Below are 12,725 nucleotides of genomic sequence, written 5' to 3'. Positions count from 1 at the left end.
TTGCAGGGGAAGCCATCGAACCAAAGACTCGAATGTATAAATTGAAACTGTTTGTATTCTTTTTCTCATGAATTTAGATGTATAGAATTGTTCTTTTTTTTTTTGGATAGGTAGGGGGAAGATGTAGGATGTATAGAATTGTTCTACTACAATATATAAATTGAAACTGTTTGTATTCTTTTTCTCATGACTTAAATAGAGTTTTTATTTGCCTAAATGAGCTGAACAAAACAATTACTTTGAGTTTGGCTGTGGACCTTCTGTTATTTTTTGTAAAAACGATAGGTCTTCATAAATCAAGAAACTCACTATCTTAAACATAAAAAATAGTCTCTGGGTGTATGATGTTCATCTCTAACAACAAATTGCATTTAATTTAAACATCTAACGAATGCGTCTACACAAGGTAATGCCATCACCGATAGAAATTTGTGACATTTCTATACGAAGATCAGAAGCCAAGTAGGTATTTAAATCCATGATTGCCCTTCTGCCATCCCTAAAAATCTCAGGGGCCTCTTCCTCATCAACAGCGACTGATCCATGCCATAGTGTGTTATCGTAGGCAATAACTCCTCCAATCTTTACCAGCTTCATTAATCTCTCATGATAATGAATGTAATTAGGCTTATCAGCATCCACAAATGCAAAGTCGAACAACTCCATTCCATGCTCACCACCACCCTGCATAATTACAATATGTCTAGACATAGAACCACACGTCACATGCGACCAGCTAGCTAGCATTGTCTTAAACCAATATTAATTTGGCAATTCGGCGGTTGGGGCTTGAAATGAAAAGGGTGCACTAACTAATCAGGCCTGGGGTCCACGCCTAAGCCCAATCCCAAGCCCAAGCCCATTTAACAATCAACTAAGAAGCCAAACCTGATAACAACTTATTATTAGTTAAATGGATTAGGTTCAGGCATCCATGCTGAAAATTGCCACCCTTGGATAATTAATACTATTCTTGTTCAACCGGTCCATTCATTCTAAGTAGGGGTGTAAATGAATAGCCGAAATCCGTTTTCGAATCCGTGTCCGTATCCGTTTAGCACTATCCAAATCTGTGCGAAAGCTAAACGGATGCGGATACGGATAAACTATTGCTATCCGAAAAGCTATATTTGCATGTAAATGGATAAAATATCCTATCCGTATCCGTGTCCATATCCATTTAGCACTATCCGAATCCGTCCGAAAGCTAATCGGATGCGGATGCGGATATTGCACTGTCCGAGCCGAATTTGATCCGTTTACATCCCTAATTCTAAGGGAACCCTCTTGAATGTGCCTTTAAAGGACCCATCCTGTCCATGAATCAAGGGGAAACAAAATGAAGGCAGGTCCTTTGGGGACCCATTCCAAGGTATAGTCCCCTTAGTATCACTTCCCTAGACTAGTAAGTTTGTATAAGTTGAGTCCATTAACTTCAATGGTTTAACCACCTAGGCCAAATAATTAAATGGTTCACAGAATAAACAATATTGAAAGTTGCTTAAATTCAAAGGAAGGGCATGTATCAACAATAGTTCTTACTTTGGTCAGCATTTCATCTAAAACTGATGTAGCATTCGAATTGATAAAGTTGATTTTGTGCTCCACACCAGCCTTTCTTATGAGTGGCAAACCGGTCTCATAGGCTTCTCTATCTGTATCAATTGCTGTTATCTGCCATGATATATAAGATCCCCTGATATTAGCATTATTTCAAATCTGGATGCAACGGTAAAGGTTGCTCCATTGTGGCCAAGTGGTCACGAAAATAGCATCTTTGCGAATATAGGGGTAAGACTGCATACATTAATTACGACCTACCTTACCATCATCTGGCAATGCAAGAGCAGTGGCCAGGAGAGAATAACCGGTGAAAACTCCGAGCTCTAATGTCTTCTTGGGATTTATAATCTTCAAAAGCATGGATAAGAACTGCCCTTCGTCAGCGGGAACTAGCATGGTACTCCTGCAATATTTATAGATAGTCTTCTCTGTAAGCTTTTGTATCATAATTAAGTACTTACTAGGGGAATTAAACCAATTTTTTTTACTGAGTCGGATGGGTTACTTATATCTTAAATGACTTGATCTTTTTGAGCAAAATTCATTGTTTTTGCTTGCCAGATCAGAAACCTGGTTAGGCGAACTAATGTTGACCAGAGATGGCCGTTTGGTGGTTAATTATGTGGTCCAATTTGTAGAGACATGCTAGATCTATTAGGGTTTGATTAACCTTAAATAAAGAACTATTATATCTATTATTATGCGTGAAACTACATAAAATCTGCCGAAGATAGGATTGGACTGGGCTCAACCTGAGGCCTCAACCCTGGCCCTGATTTAGGGCCAGAAATTCCTAACTCTAATCCGTCCTCAAGGCCAGGGTATGCCAGCCCAGGCTTTGTTCGAGCTCAGGGTGGACTCGGGCCAACAGGGCCAAACTTGCACCCCAACTCACTATATTATGCTTAACACGTATATATCTGCTTTTTTCCAATATATAGACATTAATGCTCTTTTCCCTACCAATGGCACTATGGCAGCCTAATTATCACAATGTATGATTGTTGATTAGAGGATCCATACCTCTATGTTTTGAATTTTGATGATGAAACAACTTGGATGATAATATTGGGATCATTAACATTGTATGTGAATGTGAAAAGCTTATATAATTCCATACGGTCCATAATACTATGAAGATATCAAACAAGAGAACTTGGAAAAGTGCATTCAAACGTCAATGGAGTAGAAGAAAAGAATGACGGTTGTCTTATGCAAGAACTGAGGAGTCTTTAAGTGAAGATGATGAAAAAGGTAGTGATAGTGACATTAAGAAAAAATATCTCGAAAAGTGAGTGTGCCACTTCATTTTGGGTTTGTAAATGGATCAAATTTGAATAGAATATAACACTATCCATATACGTATTCAATTAGCTTACGAATGGATTCAAATAGTTTAGTTTCTTGAAACCGATTTTCCAAATAGTGATTCCCTAAACGGATACAAACATGAGTAGAATGTATTCTCAATTATCAATTTACATCCCTAGTGGAGATTGGAGAGTGAAGATTGGGTTTGGAGAGAGCGGCATTGTAGTGTCACTGTTTGCGTTGAGCAGTAGAGAACTAGAGGAGAACCCAAAAATAAAAATAAAAATAAAAAAAAACAAGAAGGTAAAGGGTTGAATGTTGAAGTGTCATCTATGAAACTACATAGATGTCCTTATGAATCTCTTCTTTTTTTTTTTTCATTTAATTTCTTTTTTAATTATTTTAGTATTATAAAATATTACTCATAAAACTATTGTTTTATCATAATTTTCTAGTCGGGCCTAAACGGATCAGATAATATCCAGCCTGAAAATGAAATATTTGATTTTTATTGTTTTATCCACATCTGTTTACCTTTTGAATGGATTCGGATAGTTTTTGGAAACCAAGTTTTCAAATACGTATTCCCCTAAACGGATATGCAAACGAATCAATTAAGAATTTTTGACTCTCCGTTTACATCCCTAGTTCCAAAGGTGTCAATCGGTCTGTTCGGGCCGTTTTCGGTTTTGTTGAGTTGATTTCGGTGTGGGAATGATGAATCCGAAACCAAACCACTAAGGAAAGTTCGGTTTCGGGTTTGGTTTGGGTTCGGATTGTATCGATTTGTTATCGAGGTCGGTTTCAATTTCAGACCGATTTGGGTTCGGTTTAACATACATATTTATACAAAACTATGGAAAAACTATTTTTTTAGTGGGTAAAAACTACTTTTTTAGTGGGTTTTGGGTTATTATCAATTTCTTATTGGGGTAGATCGGTTTGGCTTAGGTTTCAGATCAAGTTTTGAGTCGATTTTGTTGTCGGGTTCTTTCGGTTTCGTTTCGGGGTTGTAATACCCCAATTTGAAACATGTCCAATAAGACATTGGTTCGATTCGGTCCATGCCATTTCAGTTTGTCGATGCATTCACATGGTATTTTTATCTGCTCCATTTCCTGCCCGTTCCATTTCCCCACGTTCCTCTAATAGAGGGGGTGGACCCCATCCGGGCAAGGGTTGGCTGTTCATTTCTGCCCCCCCTCTCTATTAGAGGAACTTGGGGAAATGGACCTGCCCAATAAATGGAGCAGATAAAGGTCCGCTTGAAAACGACACAAGAGGATTATAAAATATACTCTACACATTGGTATACCAAACCTATTTCTCATTTTATAGTAACCCCTACACTAGTACAGGGCCAATGAGAGTGCACACACATTCATTAGTTTGGATGAGATTTTGTATTATGAGGGATTGAGTCGTCTTTTCGCATGCTCTTGTGTCTAGGGTCTAAGCCCACAAACCATGCAACCGGTTAGCATTTTTTTTGCCCTTTTTTGTTTTTAATGATATGTGACTAACGTCTATGTGTTTGTAATATCAAGATCGATCAAAATCGATCTATATCATTTAAATTGACAAAAATTAGGATTTTGTTGAATTTGTTCCCGTATCGGCTAGTATTGATAAAAATATATTAGAGACTTATAAAACATCAAAATAAATCGAAAATACCGATCCGATCCCAAGATTACGATCCATTTTAGAATCATTATGATTGATACGACCGATTCAATCCCAAGATTTGATCGGATCGATCCATTAATACCGAGCAGGATTGGTCATAACTCATAACCGAGATTACGAACCATGGACCTAATCCCTTAGCAATATTCGGTCCACACCGAACCGAACAAATAAGCTCTCTGTGCAAATCAAGTCTGGATTACATTTTGATCCTCTATACTTCGTTGCTGTACCTTTTTGATATTGTTGATTGCTGTTGGATGAATCGAAATCCTCTATTTCCACCAGTCCAGTATTGTTGTGTGCGCCCACACACAAGTAAAGTGAAAAATATCGCCTTACCCCTGCCGGAACCACAGTACCCGGCAAGCAGAAGTAGAGGATTAGGACTCGTGTTGGATTCATCAAGTAAAGTTTACTGGAGCTGACACCAAGGTAGAGAAGCTCATAATTAAGTCGCAAAAGTTTTAGGTTATAAGTGACTTACCGAAAGCCATATTTCTGAATGGTGACCTCTCTGATCTCCTTGAGCTGCTCATGCTCTCTTGGGTAAGCACTAGTCTCTAAGATGTACTGCAAACAAAAGTAAAAACCGGTGATGCATTCCCACCATTATTACAGTAGATGACCAAAACAGCAAGTCAGAGAGAGAGAGAGAGAGAGAGAGAGAGAGAGAGAGAGAGAGATACCTCTTGAAGGGCTTCACTTTGAAGGATGGTGCACTTACGATGAACGTCTGTGTTTTCCATGGTTGAAAACCCAGTGGAAACCCTCTATTTTGAGTTGAAGAAAATCTGAATGATGGAGAAGAAGGTAATACATATACTCTGATTTAGTTTAGCTTACTGCCTCAAAGTTCAAACAGTGAGACAGCTGTATTCTTTTTTTTTTTTTTTTCTTATATCTATATCTTTTTCTCTCCTCCCAAGACACATCTGTCTCCATGTTTTGACATTTGGGAAAAAGAGACAAAAAAAACACATGGGAGCTGGCGTAACACCATACTCCCGAGCAGAAAGCGAGGCAGGTTCCCATTCACCTTCCCATTCTTGTACAAGAACGGGTTTCCAACCATCCATATGGCCCACGCCAACATTCCTATATGTTTATCTCTTTTCTCTTCGTATGAAAATACATTTCTATTCCTTGACTTTGAAGAGGAGGTGACTTTGAAGAGGAGACATATAGACACATGAAAATGCTAAACCGCACTCTTAGACAGATAATTACCTCTCTATTCTTATACTTGTCTGATCACATGGCCTCTATCATATGCCCCTATTAATGTTATACAAATTAGAAACTATACAAAAGGTATACTAATTATAAGTTTGACACCTCATCAGCTCATCTGATGGTGAAAAAAAGTATGACACACCTAATGCCTCCATGTGCCAATGTCCGCAAGCATTGGCTTCTTTTATTTTATTTATTTTTTTTTTTGAAAATTGAAAAACTTTAATAGGGGGATAGGGGGCAGTTTTTATCCTCTCTTGTTGCAGTACGGTACTGTAACGCATCATGTGGTGGCTACAGAGGCCATGTGCACTATATGAGACCCGCTATGCCATATGACCTTTGTAGTACCATACGATACGTTACAGCACCGTACTGTAACAGTAAAGGATAACGATTGAGATAGGGGATGGTTAATTTCACAATTATTGATTATTGAGAAGCTAAGAGAGCCACGTGAGCCATTTGTATGAGAAAAGCAAGCTGGTGGTTGTCACTGGGGTAGGTTACAATAAGTATCGTCTTTATTTTTAATTCACTAAAATACTCACCATGACAAAGGCATGATTGCATATTTGCATGTAATATATTTATAAAAAAATGGGAAAATTGTGTTACGACTTATGAAAGGACAAAAATAAAATTACGTATTGCCCAAGACACATTAAACATTTACACTCGTGATGGCATCATACGTCTTTTAAGTTTGAGAAGCCTCCTCCGTAAGTCAAGAATTTGACTCCTGACATGTGCAGTGTGGTACAGTTAGGGGGTGAGATATCACCACAGGTGCGATATCCAATAGTTTACCTAAAAGAAAAAAAAAAAAAAACTAATTGAATTGGGATTAAATTTTGCTGTAACACTTATAGCAGGGATGTTCTTGGCACAAGGCTAACAGACAAGGACATGGAATCTTAAAGGGTATTTTAAAAAATACAAAAATTTAGGAGGTTATTTATGGACCCAAAGGGGAAGTGAATTATTCCATTTCCTTGGCTTCTAGCCTTGTAACAACAAATTTTTTTCTACTGAATTGAGCTCAGACCGTTATATGTTACGCCTGCCAAATGACGACATCCCACTCCCGAACTGCACCACAATGCACATGTCGAAAATTGAAAAGGATTTTAATCCCAATTTGGGGGGGGGGGGGAGGAGCAAATTATAACTCTTGCACCTCATCATGGGTGAAGAAAAAGTGTCCTCTCAAAAATAAGTTTTGATATATTGGGTCTTTTTCTATGGGCATTTATTTTTCCATCCTTATCATTTGGTCTAATTTTTCCCGTTTAATAGAAGCCTTGGATGCATTCTTTTTTTTTTTTTTTTTTTGTAAAAATGAAAAATTTTTCAACCCCTAAAAAAAATCTATTATGGGAATTTAGATGTATAGAATTGTTCTGCTACAATGTATAAATTAAAACAGTTTGTATTCTTTTTCTGATGACTTAAATAGAGTTTTTATTTGCCTAAATGAGCCGAACAAAACAAACACTTTGAGTTTGGCTGTAGACCTTCTGTTATTTTTGTAGAAACGATAGATCTTCATAAATCAAGAAACTCAGTGTCTTAGATATCAAATATTCTCTGGGTATATGATGTTCATCTCTAACAACAAATTGCATTTAATTTAAACATTTAACGAATGCGTCTACACAAGGTAACGCCATCACCAATAGAAATTTGTGAAATTTCTATACGAAGATCAGAGGCCAAGTAGGTATTGAAATCCATGATAGCTCTTCTTCCATCCCCAAAAATCTCAGGGACCTCTTCTTCATCAACAGCGACTGATCCATGCCATAGTGTGTTATCGTATGCAATAATTCCTCCAATCTTTACAAGCTTCATTAATCGCTCATGATAATGAATGTAATTAGGCTTATGAGCATCCACAAATGCAAAGTCAAACAACTCCATTCCATCATGCTCACCACCGACCTGCACAGTTACAACATGTAGATGGAGAAAGCCTTTAGAAGAATGTTATTGGGCCCTGCGAGATACTTAAAATGGCAAGGCCCAAACAATTTGAGGCCTTTTCTATTTGTTAAGAGCACTAGATAGATCAGGCCTGGGGTCCATGCCTAAGCCCAAGCCCAAGACCATTTAACAATCAACTAAGAGGACAAGCCTTATAACTAGGGGTGTAAGTTTGGCCCTGTTAACCTGAGCCCGAATAGGGCCTGGGCTGAATTTTTCAACCCTGAGGGTGGGTTGGGGTTGAAATTTTCAGACCCTGGGTTAGGGTCTGACTGGGTCAGGGTTGAGGCCTCGGGCTAAGCCCAGCCTAGCCAGGCCCTGTGTTAGGTTATGCTTTAGAATTTATTGTTTACATTTTGTAATTTTTGTAGTATCTAATTATCTATTTGTTTATCAAAAAAATAAACTAATTTATCTATTGAACGTAAATATTTACAATTTTAAGATTGGGCTAAGTTTTTTAACCCAAAAAAAGTCTAATAGTCAATTGAGTATGAAACAAACCAATACCCAATCACATGTGTCTCATTTTTTTAATGCATCAGATGATGACGTAAATGGCAAAAAAGTAGAGCAAGTTTGGACCAATCCAGCCCTTGGCAAAAATCAGGTTCGGGCTGGGCTTGGGTTGAGCTAAGAGGATTTAGGGTTGGGCTTGGGTTGAACTAAGAGGATTCAGGGTTGGGCTAGCGTTTTAAAAAATCCGGCCCAACCTGGCCTTGTTTCACCCTACTTATAACAACTAGTTATTAGTTAAAATGGATTAGGTTCAAGCATCCGGTCTAGAAATTGCCACCCTTGGATTAATCCTATTTTGGTTCAACCTGTCCATTCATTCTAAGGGAACCATATTGAATGTGTGTCTAAAGGACCTATCCTGTCCATGAATCAAGGGAAACCAAATGAAGCCCTAGGTTAGCATAAGGTTTGTTTAAATGCCAAAACAAGGCAGGTCCTTTGGGGACCAATTCCAAGTAATTCAATGGACCACAGAACAAACCATATTGAAAGTGGCTTAAATTCACAGGAGTTGAAGGGCATGTATCAACAATAGTTCTTACTTTGGTCAGCATCTCATCTAAAACAGATAGAGCATTCGAATTGATAAAGTTGATTTTGTGCTCCACACCAGCGTTTCGTATGAGTGGCAAACCGGTCTCATAAGCATCTCTATCTGTATCAATTGCTGTTATCTGCCAAGGAATATAAGATCATGATATTAGCATTATTCCTAACTATTTCTCCCTTGGTTCTAGGTTGAGATGTTCTTGGCTAATCCCAGAACCAGTCCATTACTATAAACTTTTAGGGAAAAGGAATGCCATCCGGTCGCGCAGCATGGCGTTTGTCTGTGCCCAGACATAGTCGTAATCAAAATGACCAGTGCACCCCTTGTCATTTCTGCCTCTCCGGGGGTACGTCAGTTATTTTACACGCGGCTGTGTCTAAGCGCAAACACATGCTGCGCTGCGGGTGGTGTTCTTTCTCCCAGATTGGGTTTAACACATTTTTCAACCGGATTACCTAGGCCTGAACCAACCCAGTCTCCCTTTTTTTCATTTTCATTTTTTTGTTTTCTTTTCCAAAGAACCCACCAACCTCATTGAAAGACGACCAACTAGCCCTTGCATTTTTCAGCCCAAATATTAAATGGGCTGGGCTTGGGCTGCATAATTGATTCTCACTCTCTTAGGATAAAAGCTGAGTTATCTATCCTTTTTTTTATTTTTTTTGGTAGAGAGGTATCAATCCTTACTAGTTATATAGTAGAAGGAAATAAAGGGGGTTTAAATGAAGGGAGAAAGAACGCCACCCAATCCGGCAGCACACAAGTCCCCGTTTTTTCAGGAGATGCGGCGGTCATTTCATACACCCATGTGTCTGGATGCAGGGACGACGTGAGCTGTGCAACCGGATGGGGTGTTCATTATCCCTTAAATGAAATTTGAAATTAGAGGAAAGCCTTTGTAAATTGTAACCATACTTTGATCACTTACCTTACCATCATTTTGCAATGCGAGAGCAGTGGTGAGGAGAGAATAACCGGTGAAAACTCCAAGCTCCAATGTCTTCTTGGCATTTATGATCTTCAAAAGCATGGACAAGAACTGCCCTTCATCAACGGGAACTAGCTTGACACTCCTGCAATACTTATAGCTAGTCATCTCTGTGAGCTTTTGTATAATAATTAAGTAATTACTAGCGCTATTAAACCAATTTTTTTTTACTGAGTCCGATGGGTTACTTATCTCTAAAATGAGCCCATCATACAAAATCATGCATAGATGAGTGTGGTAGTTTCATTTAGGGTATGTAAATGGATCAAATTCAACTAGTATATAGCACTATCTGTATTTGTATCCGCATTCAAGTAGCTTTCAAATGGATTCAGATAGTTTCTTGAAACCGATTTTTTGAATATGGATTCCCCAAAATAAATATGAACATGAATCAAATACATACTTCGACAATCCATTTACATCCTTAGTTGAGATTGGAGAGTGAAGTTGTGGGCATGGAGATAGCGGTACTGCAGTCTTGCTGTTTGTGTTGAGCAAAGAAGAACTAGAGAAGACAAAAATCGAGAAGACAAGAAGGTGAAGGATTGAATCCACTACCCCTCTAGAGTTGACGTTGAACTGGCATGTATGAAATTACATAGGTGTCCTCATGAATCTTTTTTCATTTAATTTATTTTTTATTTACTTGTAATATACCATGAGTTGATAAGCTTATTTTAGTATTATATATAAAATATTATTTATAGAAATTATTATTTTATCATATTTATTCTAGTCAGACCTAATTGGATCAAATAATATCACAATCTGAAATTGAAAAATCTGTATCCGCATCCGATTAGCTTTCGAATGGATTCAAATAGTTTTTGAAAACCAATTTTTCGAATACAGATTCCCCCAAACGAATATAAACACAAATCAAATATGAATTTTCAACCATCCATTTACATCCCTGGATCCATTCACAATCACTTGAGAGTTGATACTAACATTGGAGGATTATAAAATATATTTTGTACATTGGTATGCCAAACCTATTTCTCATTCTGTAATCTATTACATCTATTAATTAGTAACCAAACAATTATTACTTATTACCTGTAATTTACTCATAAATGATTTCTCATTACAAATCTTAAATACAAAAAGTTATGCTACTATTAGGCATGGGAGGATGAAGCTTTTGCCAAACCAATAAGCTGACCTAAGCCCTTTGCATTATTCGGGCCACACTATCTGTGTTAGATCCATCAAGTAAAGTTTACATGAGCTGATACCAAGGTATAAAGCTCACTAATTCACAAGTTTTAGGTTAGGGGACTTACCAAAAGCCATGTGGTAAGCCATATTTCTGAATGGTGACTTCTCTGATCTCCTTGAGCTGCTCATGCTCTCTTGGGTAAGCACTAGTCTCTAAGATATACTGCAAACAAAAGAGAAAAAGATGATGCCCGCCATTATTACAGTAGATGACCAAAACAGTACAATTCAGATCCTCTACCGCACGCTGCTCATAACGGCCTGAGCGGCCCAGAAACTGAGGTGCGTGCAATGACCGCCTTATCTCTATTCAGGTAAGGCGTTCGGGCAGGGGTAAGGCGATCAATGCATGCACCTCAGTGTCTGGGCTGTCAGGCTACGTGCAGCGCACCGTAAAAGATCTGGATCCAAAACAGCAAATCAGAGAAAGAGAGAAAAAGATAGATACCTGTTGAAGGGCTTCACTTTGGAGGATGGTGCACTTGAACAGCGTCTGGGTGTCCCATGGTTGAAAACGCAGTGGAAACAACCATCTCTTAGATCTTATTTATAGTTCATTTGGGTTTGGTATCTTCAATTGTTCACAGCTGTACTCACCTTTTTTTTCTAATATCTATACAAATATTTTGTTCATATTCCCATCATCGGAGTACACACAAAATTATACAAAAATCCTTGAAAGATGAGATTGACAGCTTGGAGTAGAAGAAGAAGAAGAAGAAAGAAAAGAAATATTCCTGGTTCTTATATTTGTCTGATCACATGGATTAGAAAGACAGTATTGGCTTCTTTCTTTCTTTCTGTTTTTTTCTTTACCTAATTCAGAATTAATTATTGGGAACCCACGAGAGCCATTCTTATGAGAAAAGCTTATTGGTCACTGTGAGGTAAGTTACAAAAGTATCGTAATATATTTTTGAGGTGATGTTCTCTGTGCCGCAGCGCAGGCTGCACCCTGACGCATGAGCTGGTCATTTAGGGGGCGGGGTGGCTATTTTACCCACCCCATGTGTCTGGGCACACCCTATGCCCACGGCAAAGAGAACATTTGATCCTTTTTGTTTGTTTTATGTGTTGAAGTTCTCTCTTCGCATATATATCTCTGGCCCTCTATAACAAGAAAATTCATGGCATCAAAATCTCCCGCAATAGTGCTTCTATTTCCCATTTATGCTTTTTTCTCCTTCTCAATCTCTTTCTTCGACCTTCGAAAAAGAACAGAAGATGAGAATGAAGTTTTATACCTACTCTGAGTTTGTTCTGTTTACAAGTTGTAGAAGCCTCCGTCCGCTAGCAGGTAGGATATTAACAAATTTTGAAGCCATATGAAATCCCAAGAAGCACATCGTGAGTAAAACTACAAACTTCATTGTCATAAACACTGATTGACCTCTGGCCTGGCTTGCTTCAAGGACAGATAATGGAATCCTCTCCATGCTTTCCTCACCCAATTTCAAACTAATGAAGCCTAAATACATCAATCAAAACTGAATCAATTTAGCGCGCAGACTTGTTCCTCCTTTGAATATTGAATCACAAGGAAAAGGAAAGTTGGGGGGGGGGGGGAGGGAAGGAGAGAGAAGGAAGGGGACGTGAGAGGAATAAATTTATAGAGTATTTGGAAAGAGTTTTAGAAGGAAAAGGAAAGTTGGGGGAGGG

General features: G+C 38.3%; 2 protein-coding genes across 5 annotated transcripts; both read right to left on the bottom strand.

Moving 5' to 3' along the window:
- Positions 1–371: 371 nt before the first annotated feature.
- On the bottom strand, positions 372–11,586 carry LOC122652785 (caffeoyl-CoA O-methyltransferase-like). 4 transcript variants are annotated; one of them, XM_043846641.1, is made up of 5 exons: positions 11,515–11,586; positions 5,051–5,136; positions 1,822–1,966; positions 1,543–1,674; positions 372–684 (listed from the first exon to the last, which is right to left on the bottom strand). In XM_043846641.1, the coding sequence occupies exons 3-5, from the start codon at positions 1,957–1,959 to the stop codon at positions 385–387; spliced, it is 570 nt and encodes a 189-aa protein (XP_043702576.1). In that variant the 5' UTR covers positions 1,960–1,966; positions 5,051–5,136; positions 11,515–11,586; the 3' UTR covers positions 372–384. The 4 variants fall into 4 exon arrangements, with proteins under 4 accessions (XP_043702576.1, XP_043702573.1, XP_043702574.1 ...); XM_043846638.1 differs by lacking the exon at positions 11,515–11,586 and adding an exon at positions 5,253–5,359; XM_043846639.1 differs by lacking the exon at positions 11,515–11,586 and adding an exon at positions 5,253–5,350 and having other exon boundaries at positions 372–679; positions 1,544–1,674.
- Positions 7,403–11,580, bottom strand: LOC122652788 (caffeoyl-CoA O-methyltransferase-like). The gene is made up of 6 exons (XM_043846644.1): positions 11,515–11,580; positions 11,148–11,229; positions 10,696–10,699; positions 9,783–9,927; positions 8,847–8,978; positions 7,403–7,731 (listed from the first exon to the last, which is right to left on the bottom strand). The coding sequence occupies exons 4-6, from the start codon at positions 9,882–9,884 to the stop codon at positions 7,441–7,443; spliced, it is 525 nt and encodes a 174-aa protein (XP_043702579.1). The 5' UTR covers positions 9,885–9,927; positions 10,696–10,699; positions 11,148–11,229; positions 11,515–11,580; the 3' UTR covers positions 7,403–7,440.
- Positions 11,587–12,725: the final 1,139 nt, after the last annotated feature.

Source organism: Telopea speciosissima, chromosome 2 (genome assembly GCF_018873765.1).
Source record: "Telopea speciosissima isolate NSW1024214 ecotype Mountain lineage chromosome 2, Tspe_v1, whole genome shotgun sequence".
Classification (NCBI taxonomy): domain Eukaryota; kingdom Viridiplantae; phylum Streptophyta; class Magnoliopsida; order Proteales; family Proteaceae; genus Telopea; species Telopea speciosissima.
Note: the sequence above shows the minus strand (reverse complement) of the source record. Positions and strands in the feature narration are given on the sequence as shown.

Bases quoted from the DNA above. Each gene is read 5' to 3' on its own strand.
- LOC122652785 (XM_043846638.1), bottom strand. From the start codon at position 5,312: ATGGAAAACACAGACGTTCATCGTAAGTGCACCATCCTTCAAAGTGAA. The intron at 1,675-1,821 runs GTAGGTCGTAAT...ATATCATGGCAG, and splicing joins CATTGCCAGATGATGGTAAG to ATAACAGCAATTGATACAGA. The intron at 685-1,542 runs GTAAGAACTATT...GTAATTATGCAG, and splicing joins TAGATGAAATGCTGACCAAA to GGTGGTGGTGAGCATGGAAT.
- LOC122652788 (XM_043846644.1), bottom strand. From the start codon at position 9,884: ATGCTTTTGAAGATCATAAATGCCAAGAAGACATTGGAGCTTGGAGTT. The intron at 8,979-9,782 runs GTAAGTGATCAA...ATTCCTTGGCAG, and splicing joins CATTGCAAAATGATGGTAAG to ATAACAGCAATTGATACAGA. The intron at 7,732-8,846 runs GTAAGAACTATT...GTCGGTGGTGAG, and splicing joins TAGATGAGATGCTGACCAAA to CATGATGGAATGGAGTTGTT.